The sequence below is a fragment of the Rasamsonia byssochlamydoides genome, assembly GCF_041956645.1.
Source record: "Rasamsonia byssochlamydoides strain NRRL 3658 unplaced genomic scaffold VTN77scaffold_26, whole genome shotgun sequence".
Lineage (NCBI taxonomy): Eukaryota > Fungi > Ascomycota > Eurotiomycetes > Eurotiales > Trichocomaceae > Rasamsonia > Rasamsonia byssochlamydoides.
This window is the reverse complement of record NW_027192409.1, coordinates 63,686-90,319: the sequence shown is the minus strand read 5'-3', so window position 1 is coordinate 90,319 and position 26,634 is coordinate 63,686. Positions and strand designations below refer to the sequence as shown.

The 26,634-nt window shown below is 50.6% G+C and overlaps 8 protein-coding genes across 8 annotated transcripts; 5 read left to right on the top strand and 3 right to left on the bottom strand.

Moving 5' to 3' along the window:
- Positions 1–564: 564 nt before the first annotated feature.
- On the top strand, positions 565–2,434 carry VTN77DRAFT_3663 (uncharacterized protein; the record flags this gene model as incomplete). The annotated part of the gene is made up of 2 exons (XM_069419636.1): positions 565–1,029; positions 1,094–2,434. The coding sequence occupies 2 exons, from the start codon at positions 565–567 to the stop codon at positions 2,432–2,434; spliced, it is 1,806 nt and encodes a 601-aa protein (XP_069278234.1).
- Positions 2,435–4,061: 1,627 nt separating this feature from the next.
- On the bottom strand, positions 4,062–6,118 carry VTN77DRAFT_3662 (uncharacterized protein; the record flags this gene model as incomplete). Its single annotated transcript, XM_069419635.1, has 5 exons — positions 4,062–4,989; positions 5,057–5,191; positions 5,262–5,381; positions 5,448–5,484; positions 5,578–6,118. The coding sequence occupies 5 exons, from the start codon at positions 6,116–6,118 to the stop codon at positions 4,062–4,064; spliced, it is 1,761 nt and encodes a 586-aa protein (XP_069278233.1).
- Positions 6,119–6,808: 690 nt separating this feature from the next.
- Positions 6,809–10,821, top strand: VTN77DRAFT_3661 (uncharacterized protein; the record flags this gene model as incomplete). Its single annotated transcript, XM_069419634.1, has 3 exons — positions 6,809–7,801; positions 7,909–8,350; positions 8,414–10,821. 3 exons carry the CDS (start codon positions 6,809–6,811, stop codon positions 10,819–10,821), a joined length of 3,843 nt encoding a protein of 1,280 aa, XP_069278232.1.
- A 2,009-nt stretch (positions 10,822–12,830) lies between these two features.
- On the bottom strand, positions 12,831–14,939 carry VTN77DRAFT_3660 (uncharacterized protein; the record flags this gene model as incomplete). Its single annotated transcript, XM_069419633.1, has 1 exon — positions 12,831–14,939. The coding sequence occupies one exon, from the start codon at positions 14,937–14,939 to the stop codon at positions 12,831–12,833; it is 2,109 nt and encodes a 702-aa protein (XP_069278231.1).
- A 1,312-nt stretch (positions 14,940–16,251) lies between these two features.
- Positions 16,252–16,744, top strand: VTN77DRAFT_3659 (uncharacterized protein; the record flags this gene model as incomplete). The annotated part of the gene is made up of 2 exons (XM_069419631.1): positions 16,252–16,441; positions 16,497–16,744. The coding sequence occupies 2 exons, from the start codon at positions 16,252–16,254 to the stop codon at positions 16,742–16,744; spliced, it is 438 nt and encodes a 145-aa protein (XP_069278230.1).
- Positions 16,745–19,884: 3,140 nt separating this feature from the next.
- VTN77DRAFT_3658 (uncharacterized protein) lies at positions 19,885–20,822 on the top strand (the record flags this gene model as incomplete). Its single annotated transcript, XM_069419630.1, has 2 exons — positions 19,885–19,995; positions 20,070–20,822. The coding sequence occupies 2 exons, from the start codon at positions 19,885–19,887 to the stop codon at positions 20,820–20,822; spliced, it is 864 nt and encodes a 287-aa protein (XP_069278229.1).
- Positions 20,823–21,529: 707 nt separating this feature from the next.
- On the top strand, positions 21,530–22,639 carry VTN77DRAFT_3657 (uncharacterized protein; the record flags this gene model as incomplete). Its single annotated transcript, XM_069419629.1, has 1 exon — positions 21,530–22,639. The coding sequence occupies one exon, from the start codon at positions 21,530–21,532 to the stop codon at positions 22,637–22,639; it is 1,110 nt and encodes a 369-aa protein (XP_069278228.1).
- A 479-nt stretch (positions 22,640–23,118) lies between these two features.
- On the bottom strand, positions 23,119–26,382 carry VTN77DRAFT_3656 (uncharacterized protein; the record flags this gene model as incomplete). Its single annotated transcript, XM_069419628.1, has 5 exons — positions 23,119–24,048; positions 24,107–24,424; positions 24,484–25,271; positions 25,337–25,946; positions 26,002–26,382. 5 exons carry the CDS (start codon positions 26,380–26,382, stop codon positions 23,119–23,121), a joined length of 3,027 nt encoding a protein of 1,008 aa, XP_069278227.1.
- Positions 26,383–26,634: the final 252 nt, after the last annotated feature.

Sequence of the window (26,634 nt, the reverse complement as noted above, 5' to 3'; positions counted from 1 at the left end):
AAGATGCTGGCTCATCTCGCTATTAAGCCCTAGCGCCTCTTCAAGAACAGCGTTGGCTTCATGCAAAGCCTGACGACGCTGCAGCGGGTTGAAGCTGTGAGGCTGGAACTCCGATTCCGCCGGGTCACGTTGGCAAGCGCTGACCCCGGATCGGCTGGCGGACCCTTGGGACGTCCAAGTCGGCCTCTCAGGCATCCTGCAGTCTTCGACTTGCATGGTCCATCACACTCGCCATCTCCTGCCCTTTGTGCCACGTCTGGTTACAGGCAGCGTTCGTTCTCTTCAATTGTTTGTTCCCTTTCCCTTTGTTTTTCGTCCCTTCTCTTTACACCCTTTTTCTTGTCTTGTCTTTGGCCGTCGGAGCCCCTGACGCTCTCGCTCTCACGCTCACGCGACCATCTCTCGCCCAAAAATACCAGCCAGCCTGGCGCCCTCATCCAGTCGATTCTACGATCGAACTAATCCGCCGGATTGCGTCGTCGCTGGACTTCGAACGATCTTCTTACCCGCCAATGGGCCCCGTCTCGGTCGTTGGGGTCTGATCGGCGAGGTTCTTATGCCAGCATGGGGTTATCTCCCGAAGGGAATCATCACAGGAGGCGGAGTTCGGTGTTGACAGGTGCAGGGGGACCGTCGCAATCACGGCTGTTACCAACCGAACCTCATGAGGATAGGGGAGGTCGTTCGAGTCCCCGTGATGGAGATGGGCCCAGAGGAGAGGAGCAGAAGCCGCTCACCGCCGAAGACACCGACTCGTCCGACTTATCGTCCATCGCGGAGACAGATGACGAGGCGGAGAATGGGCCATCCGACGATGACCTGAACGATGATGAAGAGACGGGTTTAACGGCCAAGCAGAGAAATGAAAGACGACGGCGGAGAAAGAAACAGCGCAGGCGACTCGACGCTCGGATTGCTGGTTCGAAAAAGAATCCGCGTCGATTGGCCGACAAAAATGTCATCATGAGGTTGCTGATAAACGCCGCGTTGATTGGCTTGTGGTATCTCTTTTCGCTGTCCATCTCGATTGTAAGTCCTCATCATGTCGATCTGGAAGCCTTGCAATGACCGGAACTGACTCCGCATTAAACAGTACAATAAATGGATGTTTTCAGATGATGCCGTCGTCTTCCCCTTTCCTCTGTTCACAACGAGTCTGCACATGGTCGTCCAGTTCATCCTCTCTGCTCTTCTCCTTTACTTCATTCCTTCTCTCCGTCCTCGACATCCGACAACGCCCATGGGAGCAGCTTCTATCTTCGGCACTGGTACTGCCGACACGAATCCCGTCATGACCAAATTCTTCTATGCGACACGCCTGGTGCCGTGCGGTGGGGCGACGTCTCTGGACGTTGGCCTTGGAAACATGTCGCTGAAGTTCATCTCTCTCACCTTCCTCACCATGTGCAAGTCTTCCGCGCTTGCATTCGTCCTCCTTTTTGCCTTTGTCTTCCGCTTGGAAGCCCCGTCTATCAAACTGATCATCATTATTGCCACCATGACTATTGGAGTCATCATGATGGTGGCCGGCGAGACAGCCTTCAATGCTCTCGGTTTTGCACTGGTGATTGCTTCGGCCTTCTTCTCGGGCTTCAGATGGGCCCTCACCCAGATTCTTCTCCTCCGTCATCCCGCTACTTCAAACCCCTTTTCGACCCTGTTTTTCCTCACGCCTGTGATGTTCCTCTCCCTCATAGCCATCGCACTGGCGGTCGAAGGGCCCGCCGAAATCGCTCAAGGACTTGGAGCATTGGCGGAAGCCCGTGGTCCGATTACTGGGATTCTGCTCTTGATATTCCCAGGCATCTTGGCGTTTTGTATGATTTCATCCGAGTTTGCCCTCCTCAAACGGTCTTCCGTCGTAACGTTGAGTATATGCGGCATCTTCAAGGAGGTGGTGACCATCAGTGCCGCCGGCGTCGTTTTCCACGATAAACTAACTCCCGTCAATGTCTCCGGTCTTATTATCACGATTGGAAGTATTGCCGCATACAACTACATGAAAATCTCCAAAATGAGGAGAGATGCTAGAAGGGAGCTCGAACGGAAACAAAGCAATGCGGTAGGCTACAGCATACCACCTGTTGAACCGGAAGACGCACGTACGACGTCAGGCGATGGGTTGGGGCTTGGAATTGGAAATAGCAACGGGGGTCGAGGGACATATCAATCAATACCAGACGAAGCGTTTACCGAGTTCAGTCACTCAGTAACCGGGGAAGCGGAAGACAACATTAATGTCACACCGGCAAGTGACATCCGTCGAGGTCGTCATTCTTTTCGTGTTCTAGCCAGTGGCACCAACACAGCCCCAGGAGGGCTGTCCGGCTCGTCGACACAGACTCCAGACGCCGCCGCATTGGGAGGGAGGTCTCAGTCTCTCAGTCTCAGTCCATCGCGAGATAGAGATGGCCATGACCGGCAGGAACAATGATAGGTGGTTTCCTATTTTGCCTTGACCAACTTCGTTCTCTTTTCCTTCCTTTTCTCCCATGCTACAAATCCCTTTTTTTTTTTTCAGCGGAAGTTTCTGTATACCTTTGTGTCTACCTTCACCATATATCCCGTACCCTGTGGTGATATGCACATTCAGAAACAAACACAGGCACTTTTGCGTCTGGCGTCCATAGATACTTGGAAATTTGGTTGTACTGGCCTTCTTCCATGCTGATGCTTAGCCATTTTTTATTTTCTTTTATGAAGAATTAGAGATATCCCCGCTGAGAAACTCGTGTCTGTCTGAATTCTTTGTCATTTGTCCGTTGTCCGCACTTACTTTTACTTATACCTGATTTTATCTCTCTCGAAGACTGCATCCAAGATCTCTCTCTTATTTCCTTTTCCCTTACCTTTTTGCTAGTCGTTGTCTTGTTGCTGTGCGATTGATTACATTAGATATCCTGCTGTGCTGTGCTGTGCTGTTCTCTGGTTAGTTGCTCGTGGCTGTGTCTGTGTTTGTCTGTTGACACATACAAAACAAAACAAAGAATTGGAGAAATCAGGACGGGAAATCGATAATGTCCGTTTTATACGGAGTACTTTGGAGTTGATTCAAGTAATTTCTATTGGAAAGCCTAGAGGTCTATAGAGTAAGCCGTAACTGTATTTCTAGATATAGTAAGTAGAATACTGGACATGTGGCAGGACTTTCTTTTAGCCCATGTATGACAGAACACTGTTGCGGTAGGTGGTGGTGTCACAGCGCCTAGGGAGTCCTAGTGGTACCTAGGTGGTAGTGATACCAATCTCACCCGTGAAACCAAGCAAAGCAAAGCCAGTATGTACCCGAGACAAAGGAAGTGAAGGAGATGGGAACTAACCGATCGGCCACATGAGATTTTTTGGACTTAAAGAAAAAAAATCAGCCTGTTTTTTTTCCTTCTTCATGTCTTACTAGGAGTTTCAGCTGTAGTCAAAATTCAATCGTTTTATTGTCTTCGTCAATGGGTAGCTCGTGTTGGCTAACTCACCCAATGAGTGACCTAGCAGTGAGATATTTCTGAGAATTGCGTTGTAAAAATAATTCCTTTCATGAGTGGTAGTGGTATATATAGAAAAAAAAAGCTCATATCCCCCAGCTGTGCTGTGCTTTCTTCCAGCTGCAGCAGATGCTACGAAAACCCCACTGTGCCATTGTATATATTATCATGACACGCAGGGTTTTACTATGAAGGGTTTTACTATGACTCAACACAACCCAATCCCCGCTTCAATCATCCAGAACTGGATATTTATTCTGGACAATCAGAGAGGGCGGTTCGAACCCGGGGTCTGTGGCCGAGTCAGGTAGGGTAGGGCAGACTGACTTGCTGACTGATTAGGCCATATGCCCCAGGTTCATGTTGTGAGCTGTTAGGGAAATATATGGATGGTGTCTTTTTGTCTGTTTGGCTGGTTGCTTGCTTGATTCTTATTTCATTGCTTGGCGGGTTTGTTCGCCTGAATCCCTAAGGGCATGTGATAGGTACCTAGGTAGGCACTGCGTCCACAAGGACATCAGTCACAAGTCATATACTGTACACGATAGATTCAATCTCTTTCTTGCATGCGTGGATACCTAGTTAATCACTTTCTCCACCCGAACTCGTCTCAGGACTCTCTTTCGCCTTGCGTTTCCCATTCTTCTTCCCTCCCCCTCCCTTCATCATCTCGTCTAGGCTTCTTTGGTCTTTCTCCTTCGTGGCTTTCTCCGCTTCTTTCTTTCTCTTCTTCTCTTCCGCTTCGAGTTTCCGCTCGTATTGCTCCTGGTATTTCTCTCTTTCAGCCCTGCCTTCTTCCGCTAGCTGCGCCTCCAGGGCCCGAAATTCGGCACTTTCGGGGTCCATCCCAATCAGTGACTCGAGAAGCTTGATCTCGCGCGCCCAGATGGATTTATCCTCTATCATGGGCGGCTTCTTGGCTCCTCCGGGTGTGCGTTTAGCAACTTTTTGCGGTTTCTTCTCGGCTTCAGTGTCAGTTCCGTCTTCTTCCAGCAGCTTTTTGCCACCGTTTGCAGCTAGCCATGCCGGATCTGGCCGATCAATTGGTGTTTCCAAGATCATGGGCAGGCCTTCAAAGCGTTTCTCATTCATAACGTTATGGAACGCCCGGAGACCGAGAAACCCGGTTCCAATATTTGCGTGTAAATCGCGCTTGCTCCCTCGGGGTGCTTTCGAGTCATTCAGATGTAGGGCCCGTAAGTACTTGAGGCCAATCACTTTCTCGAATTCGTCCATGAAAGCTTTGAACCCCTCCGGAGATACCAGATCGTAACCCGCAGCAAAGACGTGGCAGGTGTCGATGCAAATTCCGATGCGAGAATGGTATTCTTGAGGAATGAGGGACAGCAAGGTACCAAAGTCGGACAAACAACCACCGATTGTGGTGCCATGGCCACACATCGTCTCCAATACCGGCGTCACAGTGGAAGTTTCGGAGAGCGCCTTTGTCAAAACATTGGCAAGACGAGAGATAGCTGAAGATAGACTCGTCTGGTTTGCCGCTCCAGGACTGGACGTCTGTTAGCACCATATTTGGTTTTCACTTCTTGCGGAGAATGCAATTCGAGGCCACTAACTGGAAGTTATAGAGGGTGATTCCGAGCTGCTCACACCGGCGGAGGTCATCCAGGAAGGAATCATATGCCTGCTTAGCCTTGGCTTTATCCTCCTGCGCGAGGTTGACCAAATATGAGCCGTGAGGCAAAACGTATCTGATAATAGTCATTACTATTAGCATCCCTTTCATTGCCTCGGGATAGAATATGATGAACACATGCTTACTTCGCGGCATCATATTGATGGTCGATACATAACTTCCGAAACTGGTCTCGATGGTCATCCTGCAGTGGCGGATTGTCCCATTTCCTCTGCGACTTTAAAAATAGCGCAAAAGCATTCCCTCTATGCAATATGTCAGCCTGCCAGTATTTCTTGATGGCTTACAGCCAATCTCTAAGCAATAGTTACCCGATGTGGACACTGTTGGTTACGGAATTGTGGACTCCTAGAGGACAAAATTCATGTTTCAGCTTATTTACATACAAAGCCTGCAGCGGCTGGTAGAATTGATAGAAATAGAACCTCGAAGAAAACGAACCTTTGGCAGCACTGACGTGAGCTCCCACAAACATCCGCAGACCTTGGGTTCGCGCGGCCAGCGGCGTCATTTCAACCTCTGTCTCTTCCGTGATCTTCCTCTTTCTAGAAACCTTTTTCTTTGTAATTATTTCCTCCTCTTCCTCTTCCTCTACCTCATCCGCCACCACAAGGTCCTCGGTATCGTTATCCGCGTAAGAGGACTTTTTCAGTGATGTTCTTTGTGTACGCTTCGACTTCACACTCCTGGAGAGCTCCTCTTCTTCCACCTTCACCTGCGTCTCTGTTAATTTCTTGGTTTTTCGCTTCGATCTTTTCGGACTCTCCGTGGACTCTCTGCTGTCTTCAACAGTACTTTTGGATTTGTCCTCGTCGCTGCTGGCTGTAGGAAGACTCAGATCTGCGCCTGGCTTCACTCGTTTCGATCTCCTTAGAGGAGAAGACGCGCCCTGTTTGTCATCAATATCTCTTTTCTTGCTACCGTTTATGCTGGATGATGGTTCTGGGGCCGCAGCGGATATTCTGCGGGTGGCGCGCGGCATTGCAGGACCGTTTAAAAATTTATTCTATTGCGTATTCTTACGCTCATCCCAGGAGAGAAGCGAAAACAATCACGAGACTGATATCAGTGTTGATGGATGAGCATCTGGCAGAGCAGGCGGTTGAATAGTCCTGACTCCTGCTTGATAGGTGCTTGCTCCACATGGGAAGGAAGCTGCATGTCCGGCATCCGCGCCGCCGAGAAGTAGCGCGACTGGTCACCCTCGTCTACCATACGGAGTACACTACTGTACGTACTTCATACAGCGCACAAACTGGAAGATGTCGTATCTCCATCATTGGCGACCAGCAGGATTAATAAGTGAAAGTGAAAAGTACAATTTTAAAATTATTTAAATTTGTACAATGTTTGCGATAAGGCTGATGATTCTTACAACGAACTAACTCTTTTTTTGAAAGGTTCCACAGTGCTGGGACAGTACTGGGAATTCACGTGATTCGTCACCAGGGCAACACTAGTAAACTGTTTATCTTTGGAACCACCGATAACAAGGTCTGCGATCCTACTCATTACTAACCAACCAGCCGACTCACAACACGGCCGAGGGCTCGCAGAGACAGCCTTTACTTGACGGAAGACCTACAACTACTGCTTGTATATAGTTGCCCGGCCGCACATGAACTTCGATTAGACACCAGACTAAGCTTTCCGAAACGCGCAAGTCGGCAACATGTCGGTCTCCGAAGACCTCATCAACTTCGATGTGATCGAGGAACAGAAAGAGAATATCCAGTCACTCCCAGGTGGACGATCAGCACGAGCCCTCGCACAGATATTTTCCTCGGGAAAAAACGGTGACAAGCTTGCTTCTCCATCCCCGAACGAAACGAAAACACTCAACGACGCCATCAAACAAGAGTATGAAGCCGAAATCCAAGCGAGCGCTGACTCTGACGACCCTCTCGACGTATACGATCGATATGTCAAGTGGACGCTAAACGCGTATCCCTCAGCACAGGCAACCCCAGAGTCCGGCCTCCTTCCCCTCCTGGAGCGAGCAACAAAGGCGTTTCTTACCTCACAACATTATAAGAACGACCCTCGTTATCTGCGATTATGGTTGCACTACATAAGGCTCTTCTCTGATGCTCCACGAGAAACATTTGCATTCCTTGCGCGTCATCACGTGGGCGAGGGTCTGGCGCTCTTCTATGAGGAGTATGCTGCTTGGCTGGAAGGTGCTGGAAGATGGACGCAAGCAGAAGAAGTCTACAAGTTGGGCATAGAACGCGAAGCACGTCCAGTAGAGAGACTGCTTCGTAAGTTTGGCGAATTTCAGAAACGATTCGAACAGCGAGGCAGTGACGGACCTTCTTCCCCTGCTCTGCCAACAGTTCGCCCGGCACTGGCCGCAAAAGTTGACCCGTTCTCCTCAGCACGGAATCCGGCAGCTGATCCCCAGGCTCAGCGACCAAGGGCTGGGATTGGAGGAGGCTCAACTACTAGATCCGGAAAGCCAAAGCTTGCCGTTTTCTCTGACGCAGATGCCCCAGCTGGCGGCCAACCTGCTGTGAGCGCACAGTCAAAAGGGTGGGAGAGTATTGGATTACTTCGGGACAGACGAAAAGAGAATACCATGGAGGCGAAACCGTGGGTTGGGGAGACTTTGAAGACGGAAAAGAAGGCGGGACCGGTTCAGAAGATGACGATTTACAGGGATGAGGTAAGTACCATTCGAGTTTATTTCCCATCTTCTGACTTTCACATATTTACGATCACAGGACTAATTACTGGCATGGGTACTGGCGTTATGCGTTTTTATATAATCAGTCAGCTTCAAATGCACAAGATCAATCACAAGTTCAACACAAGATTCCCGATCACCACGTAAGAGAGGCAGTAAACCCCCGAACCGGTAGGAGAGAGCGTGTCTTTGTGAACCTTGAACTCGTGTATCCAGATTACAAGAATCCCAGCTACGAGATAAGTTTTGAGGAGCTCAGGGCGACTAGCCGGGGTTGGATGCAGAAAGACTGGAGTTCACAGAAAAAGGCACTGAAGGAGATCTCAGGAAACGCTACGAGCCGAAATCCGCCCCTGCAGGATGACAGAAAACAGCGCACTGATAAGGCCCTGGCGGGGGAAGTGAACCGAAAACTTACACTTCAAGAGAAGTCCTCACATCAAACAGAAACAGTATATCTTCAGGAGGAACCTCGTGATGGCAAGGCCAGAAAGATCAAGGTGCGGGAGATCAGCGAGACACAGACGAGTAAGCCTACTTCAAAAGTTCCCCTACCACATGAATTTAGATGGAGCTAAACAATGTGTACAGTTAAGACAAACCTGGACTCTCCGACTGGGCCTAAGATAAGACGAAAAAACACGTCCGAGCCAACCATGACCTTCCATACCCGCGCTGCAACAGATGAAATATATAGCATATTCAATCAGCCCCTGAAAGTAGAGACTGCCCATGCAGATCATGGAGACAGCCTATTTGAGAGCGAGTACGAGGATGATGATTATACTAGTGCAGGCGAGAGTACTGGGACTGGTCGGGTATCCGCAGGCACAAGTGAATTTGGGGATGACGAGACCAGTACCTTGAGGAAGACGCATGAAGACGATGAGGATGATGAGGACGCTGAGAGTGTGGACGCTGGTGAATGGACTGAATTTTCAACTAGCAAGCATGTTCCCAAAATTTCCTCTGACAGGGAACGACATCCAGACAGCACCCACTGCGACAACATGGATGCCACAGAAGCTGACGATGTCTCCAATGGTCAGTTTGAGGATGAAACTGGGGTATCACACTATGCCAACAGTTCTCAAGAGCAAAGGAGACAGAGATTTATCCTAGAGCCGCCCGAGGACTACAACCCCCCTGTTGGCCTGTACCGCGATGCTGCTGGGATGGCTCAGAACCGACTGCCTTTCATGACCCCCATCATTGAGAAGACAGAATCTTCTTTGCCTTCTATGACAGCTGCAAGGAATCATGTTTACAATGCGAAAACACCATGCAAGCCTGTGCTAGAGGCCAACTACACGCCTCCAGGTCTACCGACTGGAGATCTCCTGGGTTCTACCCCGGTTGCAGACATCACAACAACAAAGGATCATGACTTGTCCGTTATAGAGGACATGTCACCGATCCCTGTGGCAAAGAAATTGCGGCGTTCCCCTGAGAAAAACAGTTCATCAAAGAACATCTTTGAGAAAGCGTTTATCATCAAAGAAACGCAATGCGATCCTACAGATAGGGACATTCGCAAGAAGATTCTCAAATCTATCGATCCTCCTCTGGCATCTTACGTTGGATATCACGACCACTCCGATGTGCGCGGCAACCATGCTGCGGACATTCAGAAATTTGTCAAGGCGTTGAAAAAGCCCTCGCGAAGCGGAGACAAGGGATCGTTCACTCCTCCGGTTCTTAGGTTCAGTGGTGCGGATAGAAGCTACGCTATCAGACGAGAGCTAGGCGCTGGAGCTTATGCCCCGGTGTATCTCGCTGAAAGCGTGGACAATGTCGACACAGACTCGGCTTCAGACCCCGAAAGCGACTCCGTCAATGCGAACAACAAGCGTTCCTTTTCTTCAGACCGCAGCAGCAGATGGCAGCGCACTATGAATCGGCACGATCTCGAGGCAATAAAGGTGGAGACCGATCCACCGAGCGCGTGGGAGTTTTACATGATCAGGATTGCACACGAGCGGTTGCGGAACTCGCCATATTATTCTCGCGTAGCTGAAAGCATCGTTAATGCCCATGAGCTCCACCTCTTCAAAAACGAATCGTTCCTTGTGGAGGACTACCGCGGTCAGGGCACACTATTGGATCTGGTCAACATCGTCCGCACGGAAGCCATCACGAGTACGGGGAACGCTGAAGCCGGAATGGACGAAATTTTGGCCATGTTCTTTTCTGTTGAGCTCTTCAGGACTGTGGAGGGACTCCATGCATGTGGTATTCTGCACGGTGACATCAAACCGGACAACTGTCTCGTCCGATTTGATGACAAGTCCAAGACCAGTCTCCCCACACCTCCGAGTGAGTCACTGATCGACCTCGAGGACGACGACGCCATCGCAGATCCTAGTGAAGTTCATTATTCGCCCCGGGGCCTGTGCAACTGGCGCCAGAGGGGCCTCACGCTTATCGACTTCGGGCGAGGAATCGACATGCGTGCGTTCCAGCCTGGTGTGCAGTTCATCGCAGAGTGGGAGATCGGGCAGCATGAGTGCAATGAAGTGCGCGAGATGAGGCCGTGGACCTATCAGATCGATCTTTACGGCGTCGCGGTGACGATTCACACCATGCTCTTTGGCAAATACCTCGAATCCGTTCCCGTCTGTGGCGACAGCAGGAGTCCCAACGGTCGCAGTCTACCCAATGGCTCCTCCTCCAGCATGGGCAGCGGGCGAAGATACCGCATCCGCGAAACCCTGAAACGGTACTGGGACCGCGAGATCTGGAACGACGTTTTTGACCTCCTGCTGAACCCCTACACCGACCGCTGGATGCAGATGGAGCGCGAAGGGAGCAGCAGCAATCTGACAGACAACAACAACACCAATACCATGCCCCCCGTCCTCCACTCAATGCGCTACGTCCGCGAGAAGATGGAGGCGTGGCTCGTCGCCAATGCAGAGAAGAAGGGTCTCTCGTTGCAGATCCGCAAGCTGGAGGCTCACCTCTCCAGGAGGAAGGAGAAACTTGATCGAGAGAAATGAAGTGAGATGTGAACGGACAGGATAGTCACTGTCAGAGGTCATGATACCTTTTCTTTATCAAAGCATCTGGCATTCACCGTACACGATCCCAGTATCGTTCCGTTACGGTTTTCCTTTTCTGGAGATGTCTTTTTCGCTGTTTCCTTTTCTGGTATTTTTTTTTCTCTTTCTCAACTCAGTTACTTAGCGGTTAGGTTAGCGATGGAGTTTTTGGGCTTGGCTTGGCGAACTTGGTACGGTAAACTACCTAGTTGAAATGAGTTGAATGAATGGGAGAGAAAAAGGGAATGGATTTCTTATTAAGTTTCTGTTTGATAAAATGATGTTTACCTAATGGTGATGATGTCCCACAGGATTATGCTGTCTTCCTGTCTTCCGTTGTTTGTTTGTTTTTTGATTGTTGTTCCTCCTGTGTTTCGTTCGTTGTAATGATAAATTAATTCATGTGATAATGATAAATTCGACGTTTTCGAATTTTCACCTTGTCAACTTCTGATGATGTTGATTGATACATACTAGTATAGGGCATGTGATGCCCCTGTCCTTTTTCTTTTCCATTCTACGTACCGTACGAAGCTGATTGATTAAGTGAGAAGTCAATATGAATGTCATAAAGGTGAAAGAAATTGCTCCTCTATCTAATACCCAGTAGCCAATCCAAGCTCAGCTCATCATCAGTCATGGCTCGAACGTAACCATGAATTTCAACATGATCGATACCATGCATGCTTTCATCGTTATTCGTTGGCAGGAGTCGTAGAAGAGGATAGCATAGAATAAAATCCAACAAGAATGAGAGAGAATGAGAGAGAGAGAAATCGTGAATCTGAAAAGAGAAAATATTCGGAAGAGAAGAGATGAAAGATGAAAAAGAAAAAGAAAAAGAAAAAGAAAAAGAAAAAGAAAAAAGAAAAAAGAAAAAAGAAAAAGAAAGGAAAGACTGGACAATAGAGAAGAGGCTCAATTTATCACAACAAGAAAGACAATCAGCTTGGCCATCATTCATCATCTATGGGTCATTCATTCAATAAGAGTCGGAGCAGCGTCCAATCAATCGTCATCACTCATCAAATCGTTAACAAGGACAGACGAGCTCATCAGACAAAACAAGATGATGTGGCGAGGAGTTGGGTTGAGAGGGTGGAAAGGAAACAAAAGTAAAGAAAAGGAAACCAATGGAAACGAAAGGACAGGCAACCGTGTGTTGTCAGGTGGGCGTTCATGAGAGAAGAGTAACGAAAGGCAGTCTTCCGTCTCTGCTAGTCTTTCCAAGACTTGTATATTCGGTATTCATGGACAAGACAGCAGAACATCGGATATGAACTTCGAACAAGGAGAATAAAAAGGGTAAAGAGAGTGTGTGGACAGTCGGGAGGTGGCGTGAGGCAGCAGGTAGACGACCGGAGTGATCCCTTTAAGTTAAGCAATGTCCAACCGGCTCGGGTGACGAAACTGTTGCAGCCGCCATCGTCTAACCCACTGCATCAGCGTAAATAAACAAAACAGATTCAAGAAAAAGAAAACGGAAAGGAAAGATGAATAATAGACGTGTCGTAGCAGTCATAATCGCGTAATCCTTCCAAGTCATCGTCAATGATTCGACTCGTATATTGACATCATGCCAGGTCGTATGCGTCCATCGAAATGCGGATGATAGTTGTCAAAACGATACCGTGATGTCGTAGATGTCGATCAAAAAGTGCAGGGTCATTAAGCTGAATCATCTTTTGACCATAATCAAAACTGGAGAATTTTTAGGGCTCAAATGGCATCCAAAGTCGTATGATCATGTCGTCATCGTCGTGAAATTTTGTTAGGGCTTCGTGCTGGGTCATATCCGAAACCATCATCATGCATATCATAAAAGTTCTTTACATCGAAGAGAAATGATGAAAACTGAATTTGGGGGAAAAATCCGGCGAGTCAAATCTCTGCAAGCTTGTCGTGTCACTGCCTGTCATTTTTTTTTAGCTGGTAGTCCGCAGAACCCCGGGATGGACGGCTTACATTTACTTCTTCGTAAATGGCAAGTTGAGAATCTGCCTCCGAATTCGCTCAGCATCCGAAATTCCCTCCTCCGTCGGGTCGTAGGGAAGTGCCACAGGTGTTTCTTGCTCTTTGATGGGAGATATCTGATTAGGACGGTCACGTTTGATCTGTGTGGAGAAGGAACTACTGGCGAAAGGGTCAGAGAGCGAAGGAGCATGCTGTGGAGATCTTGGTGGACGCTCGATGCGGAGTCCGGTGTCGAGTTTGAATGGTGAGCCCAAACGCCGAATAGTCTCTCCACCCGGGTGCAACAGGTCATGACGAGCGGGCTGTATCTCTGCTCGATCATGACTGGAGCTACCGGGAACTTGGAAGGGTGAGGGGGCAGAGAACAGTTGCTCGATGCGTTCCCTTGAGCTGAAACCACCAGTGGTGTTCCCACGGTTGCGAAGACGCACTCGTCGCTGGCCATCCCCCAACTTGCCCTCCCGGAACAGGTCCTGGATGTTACGTTGAATGCCGCTGGCGTTGGGGCTAAGTTCGAGCTGATGCGACGCACGACGCTTATGTACATTCGAGCTTAGCTCCATACGCGGAGGCGATCTCAATCTTGACCCGGTTACATGGATCGTCCCCCGTCGTCGACTGACAGGCGTGGTTGGACGAGCATCACGGCGCGAGTGATCAGGACCCCACGTGTTGTACATAAAAGGTGAGCCAAGACGGGGTACAGGATCGGTATTGAGCCGGTTCACTGCGGCCGTCGAGCCCGAGTTGCTGTCTTGCTGAACGGGCTGTCTTACTGGGTTGTTGAACCAGTCGTCAGCCCTTTCTTGCCCGGGAGCATGATCTACTGCATCAGAAAGTTGGGAAAGCGCTGGAGGGACAGAATTTGAGACGAGGGAAACACCAAGATCGCGGGTAGCAAATGTTGCGGGGTTGCTGTTCAGTCTGGGGGGTTCTCGTTCAGTCAGGGAGAAGATGTCTAGGAAAGGCGAAGGGCTGCGAGATTGTAGCAATCGTTGATAGTGTGGAGCGATCGAGAACTTTCGTCTGCAGAGGTATTTGAGCCGCCTCCTGGTCGCTGCTTCGGATCTCGGCCAACGAGGCTTCGCTGGTTCAACCTTCGCCCTCGGTGTACTGCTGCCGCTTCGGTTGTCCGCAGAAGCCCCGTCTTCTTTGGCAGGGGCACCTGAGCGATCCGCGTCGATGGCTTGAGAACGCGACGAATGGATTGGTTGCTGACCTTTGGGTTTCACTCGAGCCCACGTCTTCTTTGCTTCACGGGCCACACGATGAGAGACTCCCAGGGGAGGCAAGCTACCGGGAAGCGTCTTGAATGGAGTGATGGTAGGGTCTTGCAGATAGAGCTGGTAAGTATTCCAGAGATGACTGTCCATATCTGCTGTCCATCTAGACTTCTTCCTTGGTAGTTCATGCGACCGTCCCCTGGTTGTCGTTGTCGGCCGCAGCGGAGATTCAAGAAAAAACTTTTTCGACTCTGCAGAATGAAAGTCATGAATGTCGCTTTCCGGACTGGTACAGCTTCCTCCACCTAGAGAAGAAGGCTGGGTGATGTAGGTCTCGACAGAGGAAACTGAAGAGTCTGATGCCCTGGAACATGCCGAGCCCGGGCGTTCAATTGAGCTCCCAATCTCCTGTGCATCATCAGAGCTCCATGGCGTTGTTTCCGGGAAATTGAAAGGCGATGTTCGGATCTGGGCGGGGGGTGTCTTGAATGCCATGCGTCTCGTGGAGGGTACTTGCAAGAGATCAGAGGCGACGGGCTCGAGTGGAGGCTGCTCAGGCTCAGACACCTCCGAAGATGGGGGAAATTCAATCGATGGAAGAGGAACATCAGCTCTGCTGAGGTCGAAAATATTGGGTTCGCCCTCTATACTCGTAAACACACTAACTTGACTGCGGAACCGGGGATTTCCTAAACGACAGCTTGAGTGACGGGGAGGAGGAGGCATTGCTAGTTCGGTGAAGGGGTGTTCCGGCGTCTTCGGTGTGCTTGCATCGACTGATGAAAAAGTGAAATCCTTGGGGAGAGTGCGGGACAAGAAGCCTTGCGGCCGTTGCGCCATGGTGGGAGAACACCGTGGCGATGAGACTTGATGCCGCATATCAAGATGGTCGAAGACAGGCGGATGGATCGTTCATGCAACGCCTTATTTTCGTCCAGACAGCCAAGGGGGATCGATCTACGTCCAATACATCTCGATCTCAGTGATCCTAGCACTCGAATAGTCTCATGGCGTTTCAAAAAGGCATGCCGCAAGCCATCAACTCAAAACATATCAGTTGTCGGGATCAAGGTTAAAAGCCAATGACTAGCCGGAATGATCGCTATCTGGAGACCTCGGGTCGGTGCAACTCAGAATTGTCTGATCACAGAGTTGACATCAATCGTGAAGCAGAGAATGTGCTAGCTGGGTGTCACCGGATGCAAGAAAAGGAAATCAATAAAGAACGATGAGTCGTAACAAGAAAACAAAAATCATGCAGTAACAAGAGAGATAATGAGAAGCCGGAATCGGTCGTCGTGACAGTGCGTGATCTCGTCCAGAAAGTCGAGGTTGGATTCCTAAGGAAAGCAGTGCCAGCCTCCCGCGGAGCGCATCTGACTCCAGTTGATCTTCCAAGGTACAGTACAGTACCAGTCGGAGCGCTTCTTGGGGTTTCTGGGAGACACGCACAACGCCTACCCAACACAAAGGAAAAGATATCACGTCGGACGATAGGAGGGACAGCCCAGCAGCAATTGACTTGACGTGCGAGCGCGTCGCTCGCTCGCTCGCGGGAAAGATGGCTGGTAAAGGAGGTTTGGGTCGAGGACGGCGAAGGTGATATTGGGCGCTGTGCGGTGTCAATTTGGGGGGTCCCACAGCTGACCACCCAAGTCGCAGACCGTGAACCACGTCAATGCATCCGGCTAGTCCTAGACCAAACAACCTTAAGGCTAAGAGACAGGCGAAGGCGTATGTTGGCAGAGCTAATAATATTGTAGAGTGGTTAAGTGGACCCAGCCGATCGAGGCTTCTGATGGAGATTATCCTAACTCCCAGTTATCTAAGCGGGGCCGCGGTGGACGATCGATATACTCTGTACACAGTACGGAGTACCCCGTAGTTGAAAGGATAGTTGACGCCCGTCCAAGAGGGCTCTCCAACGGCACATGCGTCTGCTCCTGGGATTCCAAGTACAGTACGGAGTACAAGTTGGGGGAACGAACTGTTGAGAGGAGATATCGGGTTTGGAATGCCTGGAGAATGAATCTCGTTGACAGCGGGCCGACTGCGCCAATGACAACTGAATACGATGTGCAGTGCTGAATGAACCCCTGCTGTCTCAATGTGTTTCTGAGCTAAAGTTTGGCTCCAAACGGTCTTGCACCTCCAGGTCCTTTTACTTTAGGGGAAGCGATGCTAGGTCGTAATGTTGCCCGTTGCCGAAGCGCTGGACTCGAGAGTCGAGCCTGAGAGACACAGCCTGCTGCCGCAACTGCTGCAGGTTACTCGACGCGACCTGCAAGGGTACAGGAGCCAGTGCGCGGCGTTGAATTTCCGGATTGGGACGGCGTCCTGCGACTACTCCGTCACTGTAAGCGTCGTCCTTCCGCAACAATGTGAGGCTTCTGTCCCTAAGATCCGTTCTGTAAGACTGGTAACCCGAGGAACCAGTCCTCGATCGCGTTCAGGGCACGAAATGGAGTGCTGTGATTAAAATGAGGGGGCTGGGTGTACCGAGTAGTTCGCCGTTCGTCAGGGCGGGTTGGGCCGCGCGAAAAACACGTCTCAGGCGTCTAGGGTGGAGACGCAGGATGCGCCCGCATCGACCAGTCGGTGGCCCGCCGCGTCTTGCCCCCTGCTTCAATCGCCTCGAGGACTGGGAGCACCCGATGCGCGATGTCGTCGATAGACGCAGCTAGCAGCCTACAATGCAGGTTAGTTGATTAAATGGCAATGGCATTCGCTGAACAGCAATGGCAGAGACGCCAACGGCGATCGACCGTCAGCCGCGCAGGAACTGACGAGAACCTAGCCAGCCCCGTGTTTGTGTACGCGAAGCACTGTATCCAGGCCAAAAGGTATGTACCTTTCTGAGTACGAAAGACAAACAACAGATGGCCGTGATAATTGAACGTATCACAATGACAATGCCAATGTCCAGAGAAAGCGCTTGTAAGTCTCTGCTGAGGCCGGGTCGGCCCGCGAGAGAGGAAGGAACGAAACAGGTGAACTAGACGCGTGTTAGCAGGGATACGCGCCTGAGACCCCGCAGACGCGTCGGGCGCGCGTCGAGTAATTTTACTGTTTCGGACAAGGAACGCAGCGCGTCAATGCCATTGTCTGCCCCAAACGCCTCGCCTTTCTCAGTCAATTGCAGTTGAGGGATGCATTCATTATGCAGGATGAGCAAATAAACAAAATAAAACAATCGAAATCAAATTCTGATTGGCCCGATACATTAATACAGTGATGCGACCTTTGCACGGCCCAGCAACGGTCTCCTACTGGGCTGTGTCCTCTGTAAGAACGTCACACCTTACAAGTCTCTGAAGCCACGTTCCGACTGGCATACCAGTAGAGAAAAATTTTTTTTTCTTTTTCCTGTCGGACCGCGCTATTCGCACCTATGAAATTCAGTTTCTCGACAACGCATTTTCTCGAGTCCTGGTGTCTCAATCCCTAAGTCTCTGCTAGATTAGCTGAGATTGTGGTGTTGTATATACTCCGTGCTACGGTAGAGACCCCCACAACCCCTGGCTAGGAAATTTTTTGGAAGAGTTTTCCGTTGCCATGGTTCCAGTTTCTGGGAGCCCTATGAGTCCACTCCGTACTCGTGCTCGTGATCTCCTCATGTTCTCGCAGGCTACTCCTGGCTTGATGTGAGTGATGCGCACCACGTATTGGACGATGGACCTCCCCCATGGTAACCACGGTGATGCACTTCGCTCGTATGGAGCTTTCTCCTCCAGATATACTCTGTACGGAATACGGAGTACAGCTGAACTTCAAGCTGTTGGGCAGTCACGCGTAAGCATTGCCCTGTACTCCGTACAACTGCTCTGCCCGTTATTCCATCAATTCCATAGTCATGACTCATCTTGCCTGATCTGTGCCGCGGTTCTACTGTCGATCATTGGAAACGGAGATGGGGCATCGGGCTCCATCGTCCGATCATGTGGTGTACCACTCGATTCATCGCGATTTTTCCAGGCTGGATCCAAACTCCACCAGACCGCCGGAGGTGAAGAGCTCCCCACACTTTACCCAAAAAGAAGCTTCCAAAAATAAATTGCTAAGGCGATGGTACGGAGTAGTTTATTCCCTCATTTTCGGGTCCTGCTTGCATAAAACGCGATCTACGCGTCTGTGATTCCAGCTTCACGTTGTGACCGTAGGGTTGGCAACTCCTCATCCCAACGTGCGGACGATGTAGTAGTTTTTCTCCTATATCACAGGACTGCCCACAGATGCAGTCTAGAAGGCCGAATAGCCGCATCTTCCATTCCTTGGCACTGGTTATGCGCGCCTGGGCAAGCCGTCTCGCTGCATCAAGCCGAATTGATAAGTAAAATGGCATTGTCACTGCCAGGTTCTTGGGAGCACTCAAGAATCGACTCATATTTTCCTCTCTTCTGGTGTTTTCAATTGGTCTCGCATGGTGCACTGGCCACGACTGTGCATCACGCCCCGTTGTTTCTGTCCAGTAGGCACTCGATGAGTGTATCCATTTTCCTTATTGGTTGATCAACTGTTTTTTTCCCCGGTGAGTTCCAAGCTGACGGACAAACCTCGCTACTCGGATGCCGAACCTGAAGAAAAACAACAACCCCCGAAAGTGCGGGGGGTCCAGACGCTTCTGGTTTGGGTTTCTGCCTCTCAGCGAGCCTTGGCTTTGACAGACTTCCAGATTTCGACAAGTCTTCAAACTCCAAGTCCAAGGATCAGTATTTGAGACTTGCGACTGGAATGAAAAATGAGACACTGCGACCAAAGCCCCGGTTCTCAAGAACCGTAGATGAGTAATTATATCAAGAGTCTTGCGTTGTTTGAATGAGATCTCGCCATTCTTTTACGACGGGTCTATAGCACACTCTGACAAAGATGGGTTCAATGAGTCAATACCCTTATGGGCATGGACTAGCAGACCTGGAAATAATGGATCTGAAGATTGGTGCACATGTTCTCCATTGAATAAAGCCAGAAACGCACTGAATTGCTCCCCAGCAGACGCTATATAACCTATCCCAGTATTCGTGTCCCTTTTTATAAAATATCTCTTTTACTTGGGCTTTGTCGTGTGTAGCATTCCAGATATCCTCTTGGATGGCTTGGTCTTGGGTCCAATAGACCACCTAGGTAAGTCACCTGGTTCAAAGGGTCGTGGCTACCTACATAGGTCTTCGACAATATGGACACCTAGGCAACCATGCAGCATAAATATCGCAGCAACGTCTGTCCTCCCAACAGAACCTGGAGCCCCTAGCTCAGGCGGTAGCACGCTGACCTCATCTGCTGGGGGTCCCAGGTTCGAGACGCGCGGTCGTCAGTAAAACCCCTGCCTTTTCGAAGGAGAAACAGGGGTTTTCGTAGCACCCTCATCAGCCAGAAGAGCTGGGGGGTGTGAGCTTTTTTACATCCATGTCTTCCAGCCACCACCCATCTTATCTCATCCATACCCAATTCTTCAGAACAGCTCGTGATTTTTACAAGATTTTTTTTTCTTCGCGCCACATATATCACATATTTCGGGACTGAATAATTGAAACAAGATGTCTTATCTGATCGCTGCCGATAAGAATGCGATCTCTACTCCAGTGCAGTTTGTATCGATATACTCTGGTTGACCACCAATCAGCGTGCTTGCCGGATGCGGCAAGGCGAGACCGATTGCGGGGAACCAATGCGCCCTTGACCCCTCCGTCATACTCCGCATTCCTGCCCAACTAACGGATTCTATACTTATCGCGTGACCCCCAGATCCCTCCATCTCGATCATCTCTCAGTCTTTTGAAACAATTTCTTGTGTTTATCCTATCGGATAGAGATCGACACCGACATCATGGGGGACTGCGGTACTGCGGCGGACCATACAATTGCCAATTCTTCTGCGATCAATCCAGTCTCACCGCCAGCATCCGAAGCGATATCAGTTCTAGTGACCGGTTTTGGGGTATGCAGGTCTTAGTCACTGCTTGTCAGGCTCGTGGTGACAATGAGATCAGACCAGATCGCTGACTATTCCAGCCCTTCAAAAGCAATGCCGTCAACGCATCGCACTTGATTGCAGCATCTCTCCCTTCGTCCATCACTCTCCCATCTAAGGGACCGTCCGCTGCAGGGGATGCGCCCCGCGAGATCCTCATCAATGCGCATCCCGAGCCCATTCCGGTGTCATATGCAAGTGTCCGGACCGAACTGCCCGTGATCCTGGAGGACTACGCACGGAAACACAATGGCAGGCGGCCCGATCTAATCATACATATCGGTATAGCATCGACTAGGAGATATTACTCGGTGGAGACGCAGGCACACCGCGACAACTACCAGATTACGGATATCCATGGGAAGCTTGGATTTGAAGCCGGAGAGAAACTATGGAAAGAACAGGGCCTGCCCGATGTCCTGAAACCGGGGCCGGCTAAAACTTCTGATGAGGCCGGAAACGCCGCTTCACCAGCTGTTTCTACTCAGATTAGACCTTATCCTCCGGATGATCACTTCCTGAAGACGTGGAAATCCTTTGCACCACCCGAGACGGATATTCGTATCTCGGAAGACGCCGGTCGCTATCTCTGCGAATTCATTTTCTACTCGAGTCTGGCGCGAGCGCTCCAAGAGGGACGGGATCGGGCCGCAGTCTTCTTTCACGTCCCCAGCTCGACGGACGAGGAAAGTCTTGAAACGGGAAGACAAGTCGCCATTGCGTTGATCAAAGCCATGGTGACATGTTGGATCGACGAAGCACAGCAATCGCAACAACCACGGCAATCCACGTGATATATGATATTATCTCTCATATGACCAAAAGTTCTATGGCCCTGGCTATACTCAGTTGCCTCATTTGGTCTTTTCATTTCTCTACGGCGCTCACTCGCCGATGTTTTGACGTTGTCTCACTATTTGTCTGGTCATGATTGGGCGGAATTGCACTGTCGTTGTCATGATATATATATGCATGTTGGACAGATTGGTTGACGATGTGGTCTGGCAAATTGTAACCTGTAGTACCTTGAATTGCACTCAGAGCTCAAAGAAAAGGCTCAAGTTTACCAGGAGTCTTATTTCAAAATAGCCAGTGAATTGTGTCGGTAGATGGTGGCATAAGATATGGCCGATTGCTGCAGTCGATCCACTGCCTCATGCCAGAAACTTGCCCTAGCCAGACTAACGGCTCCGTATTTCGGCTCCAAGATCTCTTGATCGAGTGCCGGTCCCGGAGAAACAGAGTTACCGCTCAGCATAACAGCATCTATGGATTACCTTGTTTCTCTCATTAAGGTATCTATACTCGTGAACTGCTACTCCTACGAGTCTCGACTTCTTCCTTCTCCACAAAACGATAGATATCAATTCCCAGGGGCTATATACGGCTCACAGAACATGACAGATGACTACCATTCTTGATTCTATTTTTTCACAATTGAATAAATTGATACTGCTCTCTCATCTCTGCAGCGTAATTATATATTCTTGCCCCATCCATCATGGACACACCGAGCCATCATCTTTCCTCACATTCATCGTCATATATTTCTATCGCTCTGCTCGCCGGTTTACTGCTCATCCCCGTCGTGACTCTGACTTCGCCGCAGCTGAGGAAATGGCAATCGAATCTAAGCCTGCTCCAGTTCGGCAAGAAGAACAACGTCACTGAGGTGACGGCCCTGCGGGTCTATCCCATCAAATCATGCCGTGGATTCCAGGTCCCCAGGACAACGCTGCAGCTGCACGGCCTGGATCTGGATCGGCGGTGGATGTTTGTCGACGCCAAAACGCGCGAGTTCCTCACCATCCGCCAGATCCCGCAAATGACGCTCATCAATACGGGGCTCAGCGAGGACGGGCAGTCCCTGCTGGTGAGAGTGTCTGACGGAGTCGACGGACAGGACAAGAAAGTAATCAGCATCCCTGCACATCCCACCGACGAGTGGCTGGCAGCCAACACCACCCTGGCCACAGTCAAGATCTGGGACATCGAGACGGACGGGTACCTGTACGGTCCGGAGGTGAACGACCCCTTCTCAACCTTCCTGCAGCAGGACGTCTGCCTGGTCTACAAGGGCCCGACACCGCGCGTGCTGCGCGGGAATGGAGACCCGCGGGTACTAGGCCGCACGCAGAGCACCTTCTTCCCGGACGTGCACCCTGTGCTCATCGGCTCGGAGGCCTCGCTGGCGGAGCTCAACGCGCGTCTGGCCAAGAAGGGCGTCGACCCGATCACCATCGAGCGGTTCAGGCCCAACATCATCGTCAGGGGGAACGTCCCCTGGGCGGAGGACACGTGGAAGCTGGTGCGATTTAGCCAGAAGAACGAGAAGCGGAAGCAGACACAAACGCAGAAGCCGCTAGACGTCGACATCGTCGCCCGCTGCACCCGCTGCCAAGTGCCCAACGTGGAACCCTCCACGGCACAGAAACACCCATCCGAGCCCTGGGACACGCTCATGTCCTACCGGCGCGTCGACGAGGGCATGAAGTACAAGCCGTGCTTCGGCATGCTCGGCGCGCCGCGGAACGAGGGCGAGATTGAAGTCGGGATGAAGGTGGAGGTGTTGGCGGAGACGAGTTTGCATCGTTACGTGAAGGGTTTCTAGAAGAAACCATCTTATGTGCATTGACCCGTTGAGTTGGGTTGGATTGAATTGAGGGAGATGGGCCGGCTGATCGATCGATCTAACTGGTAATCTGTATATAACCTTACCACGATATATTATAGGGTGATGTGTGTGTACAGTTACGAGAGATAGCGATGATGCTTTGAATTATATGATGATGATGATGATGATGATGGACATGAGAGGACCTATCTTTTTTTTTTTGTATTCTTACTTACTGGATAAGATTGCTTATTATCAATTCATCCTCGAGTGTTTTCTTCACGTTCTATCCTCTTTTTTTAAGTCTGTTTCGTTTTTATTTACGCAAATATGAGCTACAGTACGTAGTCATAAGGTGGAGGGAGTCGTTGCTCTTGAGACAACACATATATATCCACATTCAGATAAATAATCATTATCTATGTGCTGTCCTGCATACATACACTGTACTGTACAGTACCATACAAATAAGTGCTTCACTGATTCTTCAACTGCTTCCCCGCCGACACACACCAGTTATTCCAGTCGGTGAAAAACGACGGCTGCACGTGGCACTTCTTGCTGAGCAGCTGCTGCTTGCGCGTCTCGGCGTAGAGGTCCACGATAGCAGAGATGTTGTCCTTGTTGTGCGCCACTAGCACCTTGACCAGCAGCAGGCTTGCCTGGCTGCAGGAGGATGAGTGCGCGGGAGGGCCGCTGAGGGTTGCTTCCTTGTGCACTGCGCGGAGCAGTTCCCAGACTGGTTTCTCTGGCTCCTCCTCCTCGTCCTCGTCTTCAGTCTTTTTCAGACTCGGAAGCGCAGACCCCTTGCAGAGCTTGGTGTACTCGCGCAGCACGGCGTTCGCTTTCTGCGAGATCTGTTTCACGGACGACTTGCGCGTCAGCCGCAGCAGCGGGAGAATCAGGTCCAGCGCCAGGATGCTGGAGTGGCACTTTTTCACGTAGATCTCTAGCAGATCTAGCACGCGGTTCTTGAAGTTGACCATCGTCTCCTTGGCGTCTTTCTTGTCTTTCTTCTTGCTGAGGGCTTGGCTGCGCGCTTTGAATACCTTCGCTAACTGGTCGTCTAGCGCTTCCATTTCGTCGTCGTTCATGTCTGCGTCAGAGCCGGACGAGTCCTCGTTCAGATCTTGGTCTGTTCGGTGGGTGCCGAGTGCCTCTGCGAGCTTGGCGTCAAATGCCGCCAATTCTTCTTCGTCCTCGTCCTCGTCTTCGTCGTCCTCGTCATCAGAACTGGACTCGTCACTGCTCTCCTCTGTAGACTCTTCGGAATGATCATGATCTGCGTCAACCACCTCGACATCGTCGTCCTCGTCATCAACGTCGACCATCTCCTCATCCTCATCATCTCCCTGCTGCTCAAACATCTCCTGCTGGCCGGCAAGATTCTCCTTCGCCTCCAAGACCTAGATTTGAGCGGTTAGCCAAATGAAAATAGCGAGTAAAAATCGGTGCATAACTCACCGAGATCAGTGACTCGAGCCCATCGGCAGTGACTTGGTCCGCGAAAACGCCAAAGACTTGCTCGCTCATGCGACGGAAGAGCTGCGAAGGCTTCGACGCGAAGCTCAGAAGGATCTCAACCAGCGCGTTCGACGCATCGGAGGTATCTTCCTCCTTGTCGGACTTCTTCCCCCAGAACTTGGAGTAGCAAAATCCTAGTTCGTCCAGCATCGAGACCGCGTCTGCGTCGCCATTGAAGACTTGCAGGATCGTCATTGAATATAGGAGCCTGAACGCTTGGATTCCTGAGATATTCTGGTCTTTATCGCTGTGCTTCGCCTGTTGCCTGTTAGTTTGACACGAGTAAAGTAAAGTAAAAAATACGAATATAAATTTACCTTGCTGGAAAGCTTCTTCAGTGACTTGAAAGCACCCTCGACCGACTCGCGAATCTTGTCGTCCATTTCAATGATAAACTTGCCTGACTCTGCAGACTTCGCAGAGTCCCGGATCTTGCGAACCACCGAATAAGAAAGGCCAGCCGGATCTTTGCTATTGCTGATCAGGCTGTTCAAGCAGGAGTTGATCCTGGTCCGGAAGAGTTCTTGGGTTGTTTGGGACAGTGATGGCTGAGGAGCGTTATCACCTTGGGCCACGAAGTACGCGAAGCGCACAAAGACGGACAGAACATCCTCCATGATCGGTTGGTATTCTTCGCCCGCGGAACTTCGGGACCTGACAATCGACACTAGGAGACCGGCAAGGGATTGACGGCTCGACGCTGCCGCTTGGCCATCCGTGCCTGGGACTGCAATCAGGCGCTCCAGCAGTGACACAATCTGCTTTAACGCGTCAGGACTCGCTTCCACCACTATTTTGTCAACCGTCTTCGTCTTGGTGATTTGGTCAAAGTTGACCGATCCGGACGGTCCCAGCAGGCCGTTCACGGCCGCAGCCGCAAACTCGGGCTCTTTCGAAACTCGGGCATGGATTGATTTGGCAGCCTTCTGCGCCATGCGATGCAGATATCGGTCTTCAACAGCGAGCTGGTTCATCAGACATCTCACGAGGTTCTTGGTAAAGACTAGAGAAGCCAAGTGCAGAGGAGCCTCGTTCAGCGCCTTGATGAAGAGGAGGAATCCCCAGTATTTGCGCTCTTCGGAAGATGCAGCAGCAAAAAGCCCATCTAAATCACAGAGAGCGAATCAGCTGTGTCAACCGTATGCCATTTTCGTAAAGAGTAATACTTACTGTCGACGACCTCAATCCAGAAATCAACAAAACTTATGCGTGACGACTTCGACAGCTTGTCCTTATCCTTCGATTTGCCTTGTGCGGGTTTCACGTCGTAGATCCTGGTCAAAACTGCGTCCCAGGCAAAGTGAAGCTTCGAGGTCCAGACTCCAGTCGTGTTTTTCGCAGAACCGCCCTCCTTGTTAGACTCGTCTTCCCCAGCAGAGGATTCTTTCATCACTCTAGACAAGACGCTCTTCTCACGAGCATCCAGAGGGTCGTCATATTTCCACACATTCTTGGGCAGATTCGCGTTGGGAAACAGGTCTTTCGCAGCGAGCCAGACGGAGACTGCTTCGGGCGTGCGTGCGAGATCGTTCGAGCAGAGCTGGTCGACTGCAGCCTCAACGAACTTCGCATCCGCTTTCTGCGCCGCAAGGTCGTATATACCGCGGTATATGACCCAGCCACACTCCTCTCGAATCCAGGGCTTCTTCTTTGCCAGGTCGACTACCAGCGTCAGGAGCTTGGTCCACTTTTCGAATGGCACATCCGGCTGAAACAAGATTGAAGATTTGATGATGGCTTCTGCGCCGAAGAGTCGACCGAAATAATGGTCTCGTTGTTCCTGTGCAGAAGATTAGCTTGACTCCAATTGTACGGGACCTGCGATCGCAACCAACCTGACCAGATTCACTGCCTGCGACATCCGAGACAGTTTCCCAAATCTCCAGGACCTTCGAGATGTTCAATTCCGCCGAGTCCCATTTCCTGCCTGGCGCAAAGACCTGCGCCAAGACCTCCGTCAGGGCGATGGAAAATCCTACTCGGGCGGCTTTGCGGCCACTGCAGAGCCCTCGAAACAGCCGTTGCAGCGCCTTCTGCACCTGCTCGACGGTCGGGTTGCTCTCGGGCGTGAATCGGGAGACCAGCTCTTGCGCCGCTTTCAGTCGGATCTCGTCCTTTTCGTTGGCGAGGTCCTCGTAGATCTCGACCAGTTTGACGTCGACGTTGTACGGTTCGCGGCGACGCTTTTTCGACAATCCCGCGTTGTTGTGCGACATTGTGGTCACTAAAACGGGAAAACCAGAAAAAAATTGCGAATCGGGAATAAACACGTATCTATGACATCGAAGAAGAGATTGACGCTTGTTTCAAACTGATTGTTTTGATGTTCGGTGTCGGCGAGCGACTCGTTTTTCACAAGGAGCAAAAAAATTTAAGATTCCCCCGGGCCGTCTCCGCCTGAAAGCTCCCCGATTCGGATTAGCGCCAACTGATAACGACTGATAAGCGGAATCAACAAGATATTCTGG